Source organism: Papio anubis, chromosome 19 (assembly GCF_008728515.1).
Source record: "Papio anubis isolate 15944 chromosome 19, Panubis1.0, whole genome shotgun sequence".
NCBI classification, from domain to species: domain Eukaryota; kingdom Metazoa; phylum Chordata; class Mammalia; order Primates; family Cercopithecidae; genus Papio; species Papio anubis.
The window spans coordinates 67,344,436-67,360,270 of record NC_044994.1 but is presented as its reverse complement, the minus strand read 5'-3'; the positions used below and the strand labels follow the sequence as shown (position 1 = coordinate 67,360,270).

The following is a 15,835-nucleotide window of genomic DNA, read 5'->3' as shown; positions in this document are numbered from 1 at the left end:
GGAGAGGACGGCGACCGCAGCCTCCAGACGACCGTGGCCAGCGCAGGCTGGGCCTCCGCTCCCTAGCTTGGGGCGGCCCGCGGCCCACGTCCCGCACCTCGGCCCGCGAAGCCCCCTCCTCCTGCTCCTACTCCTCCCGGCGCCCACTCCCCGCGGCGCGGGCCGCGCGCCGGTTACCTGCCGAGCGCCGGGGGGCCTGCTGCTTCCTCCTCGGCATGCTGCTCGGCCGCCGCAGCCGTCGCCTCAGCCGCCGCCGGAGTTCGCGGGGCGCGGGGACGCGGGGCCCCGGGCGCGGGCGCAACTCCGCGGCGCGCCCAACTTTAGCCTCGTCCCCGCGGGCTCCGGGCTCCGGGCGCGCCGCGGACCGCGGGGAGCCGCTCGCATGGACCGCCGCGCCGCGCTCAGTCGCTCAGGGAGGCAAGTGGCGGCTGCGCGGGCCGCGTCCTGGCCGCTGGCTGCGGGCGGAGCGTAAGCCTGGGCGCCGGAGCCCGGAGTCATCCCGGCGCGGGCCGCGGGCGCGCAGCGGTGGCGCTTTCCGGCGGGTCAGCCCGCGGCCTGCGCTCCATGCTGTTGCCTCCTGCTGCCAGGCGCTATGCTGCTGGCGGCACTCCTCCGGGCGCGCTCCGGGCGCTCCCCTGCGCCTTCTTCCGCGAGCCGAGAGTCGCCGAGCGCAACTTTCTCTCCCCCTCTCTCTTCGCTGTTGGGGGTCGCGGCGAGTGTTTTTAGTGCGCGGGTCGCAGCTTTCTCATTGTGCGCCAGCGAGGCCGATCCAGGCTGTCCTTTTTCTCCCCGCACTTAGTCTAAGAGGAAGAAAGCAAACAAGACAGAGGAGTGAAGCCCCCGTACATACATGCGCCGGGGGGAGATGTCAGGCGCCGCTCCACCTTCCAAACAGTCACAGATCAAACAGTGTCACCCCGCCGGAGCGCCACTTGGTGCCCCGCGCTTCCCCCCGGGGGGCTTGGCCGCCAGGATCGCCGCTTCTTCCAATGCGAAATCTAATGCAAACACATTTTGATCATGGATTTTTGGCCGGTCTTGATCTTCCAACAGAAAAAAATTTGAAAAATACACAAAAAGCACCCCCCCTCCAAGAAAAAAAAAAAGGCAATAACAACCCGGAGAGTGTGTGCAAAGGGGGTGAAGAGCAGACATTCACTGGGTGGGCGAGATGAGCGTGGACTGTTCCCCCCCCCCCAAACTCCTGGGAGAGAGGGAGATGCACTCTCGCTCTCTCCTCTTTTCAGTGAAATATAACACACATTCGGATCGCAGAGCTTTCAGACAGTCTCAACTGATAGACAGACACATCGAGCTGCTTTTCCTGCTTCAGATTTTACTCCTCCTCCTCTCGCCAACGTCACCCTGACAATTACAAATAGGTCTCTCACAAACCATACCTGTCAATCTTTTTAATTGCTTTGTTTTCTTTTTTTCGGAGCTAAACAATATGACAAAAAAAAAAAAAGAAATCTTAATACAGCATAACATAAAAGACTGTACATTGGAGGAAGACATTCAGTGTTGTTATTGTAATCCACTGGCTGATACCGGGTAAAACCCATATGTTCTAAGTTAAGTAGACATTAGTTCCTGCAGATTTTAAAACCTGTTAGTCCCCCCCAACACACACACATACACATACACACACTTGCACATTCATACACACTCAACCACGTGCATCCAAACTACCCTTGGGTGAAGCATGTCCTACATTTGGGTGGAAAAAAAATACCTGTGTCGCTTTTGCAATCTCAGGTTAGGGGTTAGCTTTGGCTGGGGAGGAGCCCAGAGTGGCTTTTATATTTTGGTAATTAGTGGGTAACCGAAAAGTAATAGATTTTTAAAATTAAAATTTACAATATAAATAAAATTTAAAGATGGGCTTAGTTCATCACAGAAAAGTGTGGAAATATTTAATTTGGCCTCTCTATGAAAAGTGAATTTATACTTGGTCAATGCACGCCAGTAGGGAGAAAACGGACACGATGGAACGACAGATCTTTCTAGCTGTGTTCGAAAATGAGGTCCTCACACATCAGTGCAACGTCTCCGATTCAGTTAGGTCTCTCGGCATTCCCACCTAGAACTTTAAAATGTGTCTGTGCTCTGGGAGTTTGGCCTTCTGGTTTTCAATACGTGTGTTCTCTCCCAGTGGGAAACCTGTAACAGTCTTGTAGAGCTACTTAAAACGTTCATGGAAAAACATGAAATCTAGGCCAAAATAAATAAAATGGCTTAGTTCGTGCAACTTGCATGGGACAGACCGTGGACAGAAGGCACGGGCAAGGCGTTCCGGGGACAGGAAGCCACCAGCCTGGGGCGCGGGAGGCACTGGACTTTTCCCCGCCCCGCAGTCGGTGCGGGTGCGGGTGCGGGTGTGCGTGCGGCGGCGGTGGCAGGGGCTCCCCGCCCAGCCCGGGGCCCCCGGTCGTGCCCCGCCGCCCGGGCCGCGCTCGGGGTTGATTCGTACCACCTTGCAAGGAAGTGAACGCTTCGCACGGGAAGGGGAGGCGCCTGCGCCGGCCGCCGCGCCGCTCCGGGGACGCCCGGGGTTGCCGCCGGCTCGGGGCCGCGGACGACCGTGGGACGCGCGAGTTCCCCGTCCCCCCTTGCCCGCCGCCCCCCCCCTTGCCCAAGAGGAGTCAAATCCGGCTTTTAGAGCCCAAGGAGGGTGGGGATATCCGGTGCCTCTCCCGCGCCAGGAGGAAGGGGGAGGGCGGAGAGGATCCTTGGCCAGTCTGCGCCGAGCAGATTCAAACCAAAACAAAAAGATTAAAGGAGCAGCGGCCGGGGCGACAGCGGTCCCCAGGCCGGGACACCCGGGGTGGTGCGCCCGGGTTCGCGGGGGCTGCGCCGGCGCCGGGGAGGCGGGGGGAGCTGGAGCGGGAGCTGGCGACGCGGGGAAGAGGGGGGAGCCAGGGGGAGGGCGCCGGCCGGAGGAGGGGCGGACCCGCCCGCCCTAGCCGAGCAGAGCACAGCGAGCCGAGCGGCCCGGGCGGGGCCCGACCCCGGCCAGCGTCGGCGCAGAGAGCGGATGGAGGCGCGGGCCATGCTGCGGCTGGCGTCCTCCGGGACCCGGGCCATCGTGGACATGTCCTACGCCCGCCACTTCCTGGACTTCCAGGGCTCCGCCATTCCCCGAGCCATGCAGAAGCTGGTGGTGACCCGGCTGAGCCCCAACTTCCGCGAGGCCGTCACCCTGAGCCGGGACTGCCCGGTGCCTCTCCCCGGGGACGGAGACCTCCTCGTCCGGAACCGGTGAGCCCGGCGCCCTCCCGCCCCACGACCCTGTCCTCGCCCCCGGCTCGCGCAGCGCCGCTCCCGCCGTCCCCAGCCCGCCCGCGTGCCCACACTCCGGCGCGCGCTCGGGCGCACAGCCTGACTTTGCGAGATCCCGGGAAGTTGAACCCGCCGCCATCTGGCGAAGGAGAATGTGATGTGACTGTTGCTGGTGTGAATATCCGATGCCACCGAACGTCCTCATAACTGAGGGTTATTTTAATTTGGGATTCCCCTCCCCTCCTCCAGCCCTCCCTCCTCCCCCTCCCGCTCCCGAAATAAAACCGACGGGACCCAGAAGGGGAGGCTCCCCGCCGGCCCGCCTGCGCGCACCCACAGTTCCTGCGTTGACATAATCTTTAGGGTGGAGCGGGAGCAGCCTGGACGCAAACTGCGACGTTTAGGTAAACGTGCTTTGGAGGAAGGAGGCTGGGACCCGGCTGGCTTTCCCTGTTCCCTCCAGGTTGGCAGCCGCCTGGCAGTGGCGGAGCCTGTTGTTGGGTGTGTGGGTGTGCACCTCGCCGGTGTTGTCTGAGTGTTGTCAGTGCAGCGTGACTGTTGTCTGTCCCCTGAGTGTAACGACCCCCGCGTGGCGGGTGTCCTGGGCAGCTGGGCCAGGGTCGGGGTGGGGGCATGGCTGCCTTTGCTGGCACGTTTTGCAGACATTCAGGTGACACCGGGTTGTTGCGAGACCTTCTGGCTCTTCCACCCCCCACGCTCCCCACTGTAGTGTGTTTCCGCCTCACTCATCTTTAGTAACTGGCGAAGCAACAGGGAGGAAACGGACCTCACTCTGTATCGGAGCCATGCCCGCTTGGGTCTCTGCTCCGTGGGTCCCTGGCTGCCCGACTTGGCTGGCAAGGCGCTCCTCTCTGCCCTCTGCAGAGGCCTGCAAAGTTCCATCGAAATGGTTACAGTGCTGCATGTTTCAAGTTGAATAATAATATCGAAGGGGAGGAGTAAGTTCTGACTGTAACTTTTTTGTAAATTCTGTGCTAGAAAGTACCGCAAAGTCCCATGCACGGACTGAAGGACAAAATGTACCCTTCCTAAGTAGCTTGGTGTAGCATTTAATCTGTCCATTTTCGAGATTCCTATTAGCCTTCCTAACATGACTAGTATGGAAGAATGCTGATCAGGGTATAAAACTTTTGGAAACCTTTTGCGAAGAATGATTTGAACCATGGGTGGGATTGTGTGGAGGCGGGGGTGGGGGACTGGTCTGGAATGGCTTAAAGGGGAGTGTGTAGGGATCCTTGAAAATGTTTGCATTGGCTGTGGACACAGTAGAGGATTGATTCATTATGGGATGAAATGCCAGTGCTGTTGAGAGCGTGCACACAGCCCAGCTAAAAAGAAGGGCTTGAGTGTGTTTTCACGGGGAGCACACAAAACGCACGAGTGATTTGCTAGAAGTTGAAATGACACCAGACTGAAAAGATTTCCCAACAAACTTTGACGGGCAAGAAGTTCCACACAGGATTTTTCCCTTTTTCTCCCTCTGATAAAGTATATTCTTGACTGCAAACACTAGTATAAACACACACACGTTTGTGAATAAAATTCCTTTTGAAAATAGTGTGATATGGGGAGGAGGCGACTGAGCGAGGAGGGGCAGGGGGAAGGTGGGACGTTAGAGAACTATAAGCCACAGCCTGGTGGGACCACCCGCCTTCGGTGGAGAGGTGGAGAGGGCTCCTGCCGGACTGCGCTGGGTCTCCTGGGCCTCTCTATCTGCGAGTGTTAATCAGCTCTGTGGGGTTTTTTCCTCCTGTGATTCCTCTTCCTTCAGGCTTACCTCTGCCCTGGGACCCCTCCCTTTCCCCTTCCCCAAAGGGCAAGTTCTTCCCTGGGGAGAGAGGCAGAGCCAGGGTGCCTAGGCACTGCCTGCGCTGGATCACCAGGGTTGGTCCCGGGGCGGGAGACAGGTGGATCCCTGAATTCTGTAGTCAGAGCGCGGGAGTGCAGACTCCCATGTTTGGAGCTCCTCAGTGTGCTCAACTGTAAAATCCATGCTTCTTTTTTCCCTGCACACATGCCAAGAATCCCTTTAATGTAAATAGTATCTCCATATGAACAATCTGACCTGTAGTTTCTTCCTTGAATCCTTAACGGAAAAGAATGGGGCCAGTTTTCTTTTGAGTTGGGAGGGGATGGAATCTTTGCCTCCCCCTTTCCTTGCTCTGTTGGAAAATCTGCTCCCACCACCACGTTGTAGGAAGATCCTGTATTCTTGCAAACAGTGTCAGTGGATGTAACATTTTACCGAATTTTTTAAGAATAGAGGCTTAATAATTCACTGCATGTTAGTTCATTTTAATCCTAGACCAAATCTCCCCTAAGCAATGTTAATTGCTTTAAATTTTATGCAAGTGCTTCTCATTTTTATCATCATAAAATCCGCTCTAGAGTGAATTGAGTAAGCTTAAATTCACTTGTTTGGAAAGATGTTTGGAGGTTTTAATTGTACTCTTTTTTTTTTTATTTCAGTGAACCATTTGCACATTTCATTGCATCTTAGCAGAAAATACAAATTCTTCATTCACAGGGACGGATGTGCTTGTAAGCTAGACATTGATTTAGGATAATAAAGTTTACTATTTAGAAAAGATGTAAGAAGGGGTGTATAAAATCCCTATAGAATGTATAATTGATGGTCCTTTATCCAGTTCTTACCTTACTGTTTTGTATATCCGAGAACAACTTCCCATCTCCCCCTCTACGCTCAGTCCTCAGAAAAGAAAAAGAAAGAGACACCCCCAGCTTAAGTCAGTTTACGCACTATTTTTAGCTTTTTTCGTAAGAAGGTGACAGATTATTTCGTTTCCAAATATTTCTAACGATTTTCTGCTCAAGTGTAAGATAATGGAGCAAAGAGTTTGTAGGAATGGCTAAGGGAAGGTGGGGGATGGGGAAGGCGTTTTTGATGAACGGTTTGTTGCTTACGGGAGGGGAACAGTATTTTGTGCTGACTCCAGGCTGAGATTCCCCCCCACACACACTTTTTTTTTCTTGCCTTTCTTTTCCTTCTTCGTTTATTTCTCTTTTTTCCTTTCTTTTCCTTTTCTTTTTTTTCTTTTTTTTTCTTAAGGCAGGTCTGGTTTGGGCGACTTTGTTTTGTCTCCCAGTATTGAAGGCTTTTACTCTGGACTTGAATCCTCGCCTTTGGTTTTTGTTCAGAGGAAAGCGTTCCCCTCCCCTCCGCAGGATCGCTCTGTTTCTCAGTAAACAAGACGAGGGAGTTTAGCACTTTTTAGTACATATAAGCTGGTGATTCTGGAAGGGTATAGATTTGGAGAATGCCTGCGCCGGTCCTATTCTTTTTTCCTGGGATTCCTGGATTTTAGTCTCAAGTGGGTCCTCCCGTCGGATTACTGGAATCCTGCACTCATTGCATGCACATATTTTTAATTAAAGGGGGTTACAGGGAGGGTCTCCAAATGCTCGCATCCTTCCCAGCGTGTCTTTCTTGTCTTTCTGTGGCTCCCTGGCCCTTCCGCCCCTGCTCCGCGTCCCAAGCCTCCATTCGCTTTGCGCCGGCTGCGCTTGAACTTGTTTCTGGTGGAGCAGAAGGCGCGAGTTGCGGACGCTCACGCAGAGGTAAGGACTCTGGCGGGTCCCGGGCTGTGGAGGGTCCCCAACAGCCGCGGGTGCGAAGCCGTGTCAAAAAGGGGATCCCGGTGGAGGTGGGGTCAGCGAACCGGGGGCAGGGAGACCAGGGAGAGAGCGCGGTGCGAGGAGCCAACCGAGCCACCGCGGGCGCTTGCCGTCAGCCAGCCTAAGCCTCCTTCACCGACGACGCAGACAGTTTAGAAGACGGCAGGGCGGGAGAGCGAGGGTGAGAAATGGGGGTGCCTGCGAGGCCAAGGTCATGGTCAGGCCGCCGGCGGGCCCTGTCTGGCGGCCACTGCGCTCCGGCGCGCCGCGTGTGCGGGACTCGGAGAGAACTTGTCCACCCAGGCGGAGCTGCGCGGCCAGCGCTGGGACGAAGGGCACGGACTGGGCGCGCCTGCCGGGGGCCGCTGCCCGGCCCGGAGAGGCTGAGGTCATGGTCGCAGGCCTGAGGAGCCTCCGCTCTACCGCGGCGCCCGGCCTGCGGGGTCCCGGCCCGCCCTGGAGTTGGGGTCAATGATCCCCCTCTCCGTGGTGGCGGTGGGGAGGCCGCAGGACTGCAGGGCTGGAGCTGAGGACTGCGGCGGCAGGCACTTCTGAGGGAGAGGGAGTTGGACGGACGGAGCCTGGACGGGCACACGGGCCCCGCTCGTCTGCTGCCACCGCTCCAGCGCTTGCCCTTGCGAATAACTACGATGTTTGGTGTGGATTTTCAAGCAAAGCCCCCTGGCAAACTCAAGCAGCCGCTGGCTGGCTGCAGCCACCCCAGCTCCCAGCAGAGCCCCACTCCCCCCTCCCAAACTTGGCCTCTGCTAACCGGGTCCAGCGCGTGTGCGCGCTCCCCAGGCTGCTCCGGTGTGCGTCCTGCTGCATCTCCACCTCTTCCCAGGAAGTGGCAAACCACAGCCTGGGGCGGGGAGAGGGGGAGTTGCATTTTCCTCCTGCAGAGCCCCCAGGGCGTGCCCATTCCGAGGTGGGGAGGACTCCGAGGGCTGCCATCGCAGAGGGGCTGGCCGCCCGGGCGTCCCTCCGAGCCCAAGGCGAGGTCTCCCTGCAGAGGAGCGGCCACTGCCTTTGGGACTGCGGAGACACCAGGGGGACAAGCCAGGAGGGATGAAGGGCGTGGGAAGGGTTAATCATGGGCAAAGGATTGCACAGAACACAACTGGCAGTGGGTCGGCTCCTGTCCCCCCACCTCCAGAGCAAACCCTGCCGTCACTTCCACCCCCATGGGCACCTTTCCTGGAGTTTGCTTTACAGCCTAAGGCAGAGGCACGGAGACGGCTCCAGCTGGCTCTGCCCTGGGCTGCTGCTGTGAAGTCCAGAAGCAAGCTCCCGGAAAGTGGGCCCTTTTTAAAACGCCAGGCCTTGAAAATTATGTAAATTTAAAGGAAAGATGGCAGGTTCTTTTTCCCTTCTCTGAAAATAGAATGTAGGAAGAAAAAAAAAATAATAGAACATAGGCGTCTTGATATTAAATGCCAAATGAGAAACCAGCAAAACTGATCTTCCCTTCTTCTCGTGATTGTGTATCTTCTATGGGTACGGAATTGTGTAGGGTGTTATTGAGGCTGTGTGGTGTGCTGGCATCTGAATGCAGCTTGACATCACAGAAAGCAGTTGCTCCCCGTGTTCTTATTTCTGCAATATACAGAGACTTTTCTGTCCTGTAGATACACGGGGGGATGATCATAAGTGAGCATTTATAAGCGCAGAGTATTATCTATATCACAGTGAAAGTGTATCGCATACAGGGCAGTTGTGGTTTATTAAGTTAAAAGTGAATGCCTTCAAAATGACCTACTTAACAGCTTTCCTCCTGCCACCAGTTACTATTACCTTTTCATTCTATTACAGGTGGAAATGACATTTTTAGGGTCTTCCGTTATGTGTCTAAGCCACCTCCTGACATTCTTAGTAGATGGCTTTTTTCCTCCTGTGTATCAGGATATTTTTGTTATGAGGTATACTGAGATGAAAAAGGCTGGGAAAAATACTGGCCTCGCAATTAAATTGACTCTGGATACCAAAATGAAAATAATCATCTGGTATTAATCAAGTTATGTCTCTGCTTCTTGTTGAGGAAAAATATAGTGACGATTTGCTTTCCTTTTCATCTGAAAAGGACTGTGAAATGTTGAATGTTTCATAAAAATCGCTCTACCCAATTTTTGTTCAATTAATCAAAATGCGTATTTTCACACTGGATGTAGTTACATCAGAAAGAAAATTTGCGACAGCCACTCTAACAGTGCTTCAAACAACCCCTGCAGGAACATGTAGCAACCAGTGACCTTGTACATTCCATCAATCTTTAATAATATCATTGTCATTACTATTATTATCTTAAGTGTTAAATTGTTGCCAGAATCAATACAAGTCTACTTCTTTGAATATATTTTATCCCAGTGTTGTTTTTAACATCTTTGTTAAGAGGCCAATTAATTTCCAACTCACAGCTCCAATGAAGTTTATATATAATGAGAACTTTCTGACTCTTTTTCTTTTCTTTTTTTTTTTTTTTTTTTTGCTTATTTCTACTTTTGAAAGAAAACAGAAATAAATGGCATGTGAAACAAACAACTTGCCATTTAAAATGATATGAAATTATTTCTAAACTGATGACAGGATAAAATATGCCAAAAACTGAGTACAAAGCATGTTGAACTAATACTTGTGTAATTTCTTTTTTTTATCTGGGCAGCAGGACTAATTTTCTCAAATTCGATCAGATTGTATAGCTTAGCAACCCCTCCACAGTAGCCAGAACTAGAGGAATTTCTCTAAGCAGAATCTAAGTGCCTAACAAAAAACCCATCGTAATATATTTGTTTGTTTGTTTTCTTTTAGATTTGTTGGTGTTAACGCATCTGACATCAACTATTCAGCAGGCCGCTATGACCCCTCAGTTAAGCCTCCCTTTGACATAGGTTTCGAAGGCATTGGGGAGGTGGTGGCCCTAGGCCTCTCTGCTAGTGCCAGATACACAGTTGGCCAAGCTGTGGCTTACATGGCACCTGGTTCTTTTGCTGAGTACACAGTTGTGCCTGCCAACATTGCAACTCCAGTGCCCTCAGTGAAACCCGAGTATCTTACCCTGCTGGTAAGTGGCACCACCGCATACATCAGCCTGAAAGAGCTCGGAGAACTGTCGGAAGGGAAAAAAGTTTTGGTGACAGCAGCAGCTGGGGGAACGGGCCAGTTTGCCGTGCAGCTTTCAAAGAAGGCAAAGTGCCATGTAATTGGAACCTGCTCTTCTGATGAAAAGTCTGCTTTTCTGAAATCTGTTGGCTGTGATCGTCCTATCAACTATAAAACTGAACCCGTAGGTACCGTCCTTAAGCAGGAGTACCCTGAAGGCGTCGATGTGGTCTATGAATCTGTTGGGGGAGCCATGTTTGACTTGGCTGTAGACGCCCTGGCTACCAAAGGGCGCTTGATAGTAATAGGGTTCATCTCTGGCTACCAAACTCCTACTGGCCTTTCGCCTGTGAAAGCAGGAACATTGCCAGCCAAACTGCTCAAGAAATCTGCCAGCGTGCAGGGCTTCTTCCTGAACCATTACCTTTCTAAGTATCAAGCAGCCATGGGGCACTTGCTTGAGATGTGTGCGAGTGGAGACCTGGTTTGTGAGGTGGACCTTGGAGATCTGTCTCCAGAGGGCAGGTTTACTGGCCTGGAGTCCATATTCCGTGCTGTCAATTATATGTACATGGGAAAAAACACTGGAAAAATTGTAGTTGAATTACCTCACTCTGTCAACAGTAAGCTGTAAAAACAGAACAATGACATAAATCAAGGGAGAAAGAAAATGGGCACTTTATGTCTCAGAATTACTCAAATCAATTTATTTTTAGTTGGTAGGTAATGGATATAATATTTCTTAAAACAAAAGTAAGGTGTTAATGAATAGATCTGTCTCCTCCTCCTCCTCCTCCTCCTCTTCCCTTGGGGGGAAAAATAGTGCTAATAAAACTTCCCTCCATGGCTAAGAGGGAAAACGCTTACATTCAATTCTTTAGTCATGGATGGTCTCGTTCCAGATTTTGTTGTTCCAGGGAACTAAATTCATTCCTGATGCCAGATCTGATCGAGTCAGTATGTCTTCAGCTTGATCAGATTTTAAAATCAGTTTTGAAAGTGGTTCCCAAAAGAATCCTTGCTTTGGGAGAATTTGGTCTTACGCTCATAAGCAGTTCATGAGTGAGAAGTGTAGCAGAAGCCAGCCATATATTTTCAGAATCTGTATCCTCAGGAAATGCTTCTCTTTTTTTCTATAAATCACTAACCAACTATCTAAATGGACATGTGGGGGAATTTCCTCCCAAATTTGATTTTGTTATTAGAAAAATGATTCTGTGAACACAGATGGGTTTTGAAGAAGTAGCACGTAATGGCTTTTATCTACCATCCCCCTGGTAAGGCACATGTGAAATGGAAATGTTCTCTTTCCTCTGAAGCAGCAAATTACTGTTGAAAACTTACATAGACAGAAAGTAGGTTTTGGAAAGGGAAACCACAGAGATTAGGGGGACTTAAAATTAATATAGGCACAGGAAAGAGAAAAGTATGCGCTCCGTTCACAATGAGGGTTCGCCACAAAACACGGGCCCCAGGAGGGAAGCGCTGTCTAGGCACACCGCAAGGCCTTAATAACAGTGTGCTGCGATGCCCGAGGTACGGCACGTCCCATCGCCCTGTGCACTGTAGGGACCTCAGTCATCTCAAGGAAGAATACATTTGCTTTTCCTTAGAGGCTTTCAAACTAGAAGCTATATGTTACCTCTGATTCTGGGAACAGAACAGCAGCCACTCATTCTGCATTCCTGTTTCCCTCTCCACGTGTTCTGGTGGAATGAGATGCTCCTTAGCACTACAGCCTGATGTCCCACATTCACCCACTGACCACATGGGAAAAGCAGCAAAACCTGCACCCTCTCTTGTGAATCACGCCTGTGGCTCATCGGCCTCCCGCTTATTTGCCCTGAAGACTGCTGCCGCTCTCACCATTGTGCAGAAACCCCACGGTGCCCTTCTAATTGAAGGTGAAGCCCACCAGATTATTTTTCAAAGTCTTTGGTTTCGGTGTATCTAACCTGCTCAATAAATATGGACGCAATTAAAGATGCTCTAGGAAAGTTGGGGACCGTATTTAATTTTTCTTTCCTTCCATCTCAGGAACAAGGAAATCCTACTGCTGAATAGCTGTTAGTATGTATTTTACAAGATTTACTCATTTTCAGGTACCTAATGTAGCTGCTAGCATGCATGCACAACAATACAATTTATATGGTAAATGGAACCAAATAATGGCTTCACTGAATGTTATGGCTGCACTGAAGGGAAATGTCACGGTAAATAGCTGCCAAATTATGGATCATGCCGAAGTGTCACAACTGCACTAAAGACAAATAGCACTAGAGGCTATTGCCACTGTGACGCTTTTGAGTTATGAAGAAGGGTAGCGGCCTGATGCGAGGCTCTTTGTGTCCTCATTATAGCAAAGGGTTACTGGTGCAGAGGACTAGGAAAGCCTGTCCAGTGTGGTGCTTAGTTATTCATCCGTCCCTTTCAGACCTAACAGCCACAGCAACACGGAAGGAGACTTTGCCTCGCTTTTACATTCACAAACAAACAAAGGAGGGGGGGAGCAGGTTTTATGAATGTAACTGTGCACAGGAAATGACTGGTAATGGAAAAATGTTGTAATAAAATAATCTAATCAAAGAATATTATTAAATTTAACATAGTCGGTGTCCAAAAGGCTTAGTTGCCTCTTATGCAGATAGATGTGTGAAGTCTAAGCAATAATGTACTTTCTCCCTTTGTAAAGACTTGGGGACTAAGGGCATTACCAATTAAATTGCTTCTTCGAAACTGAAGTGAGTCTCGGTTTCTTTCATTTTAATGGGAGGGTAATAAAGATGAAAGACCAACATTTTAACTGATGGATCCCTTAAGCTACAGAATAGAAATTTATTGTGTTTTGAGGGAATATACTAAATTCAGCTATGTAAAAATAAAATTCAAACACCCAGGATTGAAATAAAATATAATCTGAAAACCTCATGTTCTCTCTTTCCACAAACTAAGAAAGTGCACTGCATGCTGTTTTCACTTATTCTTAGAAAACAAGCATGAAAGATTCCGCCCATTCAGATAATGCCAAAAATATGTTTAAACTTTTTTTTTATTCTTTTGAAAAATGATTTGTAAATTGAGGGTCATAGTTCAGCATCAGTTTCATCTTCTGGGATTATTGTTCAAGACCAGCCTCTAATGGGAGGTGAAATGGTACGATGGTCTCAACACCTTTCTTGTGAACTGTAATACATATCACAAAAAGTACATCCATAATTCAGGGCAATTGTCAGTCTTTGTTTTAGAGAAGGGGCCGGGGTGGAACAATCCCAATGGGTAAATTATTTCTCAGTGTGGACTTCTCTGCATGTAGGGCTTAAGGTCACCAGCCGGGCAGGGTGGAAGGAGCTTGCCTCTGAGAAACTGAGGAGTCCCAGTGATCTGTTACCATTTGGTTATGACTTCTAAAGAGCCAAATGCTATTCGTTCAAACTTGTTTTGCAGGCAGAAAATACCAGCTGTGTCATTTAGGGGTTCCTTTGATGATGACTACTGCTGTTAACTGACTTCATTTAAAAAAAAAAAAATTTCAGGGAATAGTTTGCAAAGAAATAAAGGAAGTTTTGCATCATATATTCTATAAATTGTCATATGATTTCATCTGGATGAAGTACCTCAGGAGTAGGATAGAGTCTCTGTAAATGGTCATTAGTATTACATTCTGTGTTTATCTAATGAAAGTGCAGTGACAAGTAGCTGCTTCTTATTAAAATGAAAATCCTGCGTTATGTACTTGTGGAACATTCCAGCTAATGAGGATGTAATGTCCTCAGTACAACACAGACCTTCTTTTTGTGTTCACCACCACAAGATGCTGGAAACTTGACAAATGATATCATTTAAGACACATGCCTGCCTTAGGGACCTGGTTTTTGGCTTCCTGTTTCTGGCTTTTATTTGGGTAACATTTATAATAGCCACCCGACTTGTACCTGGGTAATGTTTTAACCCCTTCCCCGGAGTTCTCAATTAGCATGAATTTACTACACTCAGGGTTTCCTTTAAATTGGGGTGGGGGTGCTAAGCACTGAAAATATTTTTCTTGATTACTTTACCATGTGGACATATGGGATAAATACTGTATTTCAGATTTCTGTAAAAATAGATGAGTAATGCACAGCTCTCAGAACGAAAATAATGAAAAAAAGACCAGGCACTATCAACTTTGGATAATAATCTCCTAGGTGTTAAATAAGTTTTCTGAATGCAATCTGGATGCAAAATGGCCTGATTTGATGAATTCATAATTTTCTTCTCTACACTTTCTCCTCTCGTTTTATTAAATATTTTATTAGTTAAACACAAGAATTATCTATGTAAACTTCGTGGACTTTTTTTGTTGAAAGTTAGATGTTCAGTAACTAATTTCCTAGTTATGGCCCAGCATTAAATGTTTATAATCATATTTCAAAAGTCAAAATACAAAACTGGATTATCAGTACGGGTTGGTGTGGTCGCTTTAAACTGGATTATCAATACGGTTGGTGTGGTCGCTTTAAACTTTTTCATTTTTTTTCTATTTTTAAATTTTGTGGGTATCTGGAAGGTGTATGTATTTATGGGGTACATGAGATGTCTTGAAACAGGCATGTGATGTGAAATAGCACATCATAGAGAATGGGGTATCTGCCTCCTCAAGCATTTATCCATTGAGTTGCAAACAATCCAGCTACACTCAGTTATTTTAAAATGTACAGTTATTATTGTTTATAGTCACCCTGTTGTGCTATCAAATAGTAGGTCTTATTCTATTTTTTTTTTCATTTTAAACTTTGAATTTTATTTTTCCTAGGCTTATAGCATCATGCTATCCCTCTTGTAAAAGGAGGAATGCTTGGCATGAGAACCTTATAGCTGTTACCATGAACCAACTATGGAACACTGGCAAAAAAAAAAAAAAAAACAGTTATACAAAACACAACATTTTAATAATATGTGTCAGATCAAGTGATTCTTCGTAGTAGTTGATATTCACAGGAAGTCAAAAAAGTACATATTTCAATTATGTCTGCTTGAATCCTGTTTAATTCCTTCCCTAGCTGAGTAGCTAGTGTGACACAGTGGCAAGACTAACGGGGCCTTGTGGTCCACACTGTCCTCGAGTCTATTCTTGCCCATTATAGACCGGCCCTTCGGTGCTAGCTCACTGCATCCCAAGAGGCTTGACTGTCCTCAGGAATCATGTTGGGGTGCCCTCAAGCCGTAGGGTAAGTATCATGGTGAGCAGAGTTTGGGGAAAACCAGTACGTTTTCGTGTATGCTGAGAAGCACTGGGCAGACTTTTTTGTTTGTTTGTTTGTTTTTGAGACAAGATCTCAGCTGTCACCCAGGCTGGAGTGCAGTGGTACAATCATGGCTTATTGCAACCTTAACCTCCCTGGTTCAAGCCATCCTCCCACCTAAGTCTCCTGAATAGCTGGGACTACAGGTGCGCATCACCATGCATGGCTAATTTTTTTTTTTTTAAGTAGAAATGAGGTTTTACCATGTTGCCCAGGCTGGTCTCGAACTCCTGGGCTCAAGCAGTCCTCCCACCTCAGCCTCCCAAAGTGCTGGGATTACAGGCATGAGCCACCATACCTGGCCTAAGTACAGAAATTTGAACATGTGCCTCCACCCCAAGCCAAAATTTCCCTTGAGGAGCACTATCTGATGGTGTCTTTGAAATGATATGAAATTAAAATAATTAAAATATCCTGCACACAGGTGGTAGTATCTAATGTGAAAGATGGATTTATGCTTAGAGCTCAGAAAAATCCTCATAAAATTATTGTGTCTTATCCTCGGCACCTAAAGAACC

At 48.8% G+C, this 15,835-nt stretch overlaps 2 protein-coding genes across 5 annotated transcripts in view; one reads left to right on the top strand and one right to left on the bottom strand.

Annotated features, from left to right (window-relative positions):
* The window catches only part of TSHZ1 (teashirt zinc finger homeobox 1), an 80,767-nt gene extending 78,409 nt beyond the window's left edge, over positions 1–2,358 (bottom strand). Inside the window, exon 1 of one of the 2 annotated variants that reach the window (XM_003914492.5) lies at positions 851–2,358. Coding sequence is in view for 1 of the 2 variants with exons in the window: in XM_003914493.5 (XP_003914542.2) it covers positions 178–217 (40 nt within the window). In the remaining variant the exon portion in view is untranslated. Of the gene's footprint in view, positions 1–177; positions 569–850 lie in introns of those variants that run through there. The other variant, XM_003914493.5, reaches the window with a different exon arrangement.
* A 170-nt stretch (positions 2,359–2,528) lies between these two features.
* Positions 2,529–12,776, top strand: ZADH2 (zinc binding alcohol dehydrogenase domain containing 2). Of its 3 annotated transcripts, none has more exons than XM_003914491.5 (2): positions 2,529–3,261; positions 9,745–12,776. In XM_003914491.5, the coding sequence occupies exons 1-2, from the start codon at positions 3,038–3,040 to the stop codon at positions 10,667–10,669; spliced, it is 1,149 nt and encodes a 382-aa protein (XP_003914540.3). In that variant the 5' UTR covers positions 2,529–3,037; the 3' UTR covers positions 10,670–12,776. The 3 variants fall into 3 exon arrangements, with proteins under 3 accessions (XP_003914540.3, XP_017807348.3, XP_021785915.2); XM_017951859.3 differs by lacking the exon at positions 2,529–3,261 and adding an exon at positions 3,320–3,686; XM_021930223.2 differs by lacking the exon at positions 2,529–3,261 and adding an exon at positions 3,693–6,882.
* The last annotated feature ends 3,059 nt before the right edge of the window (positions 12,777–15,835 follow it).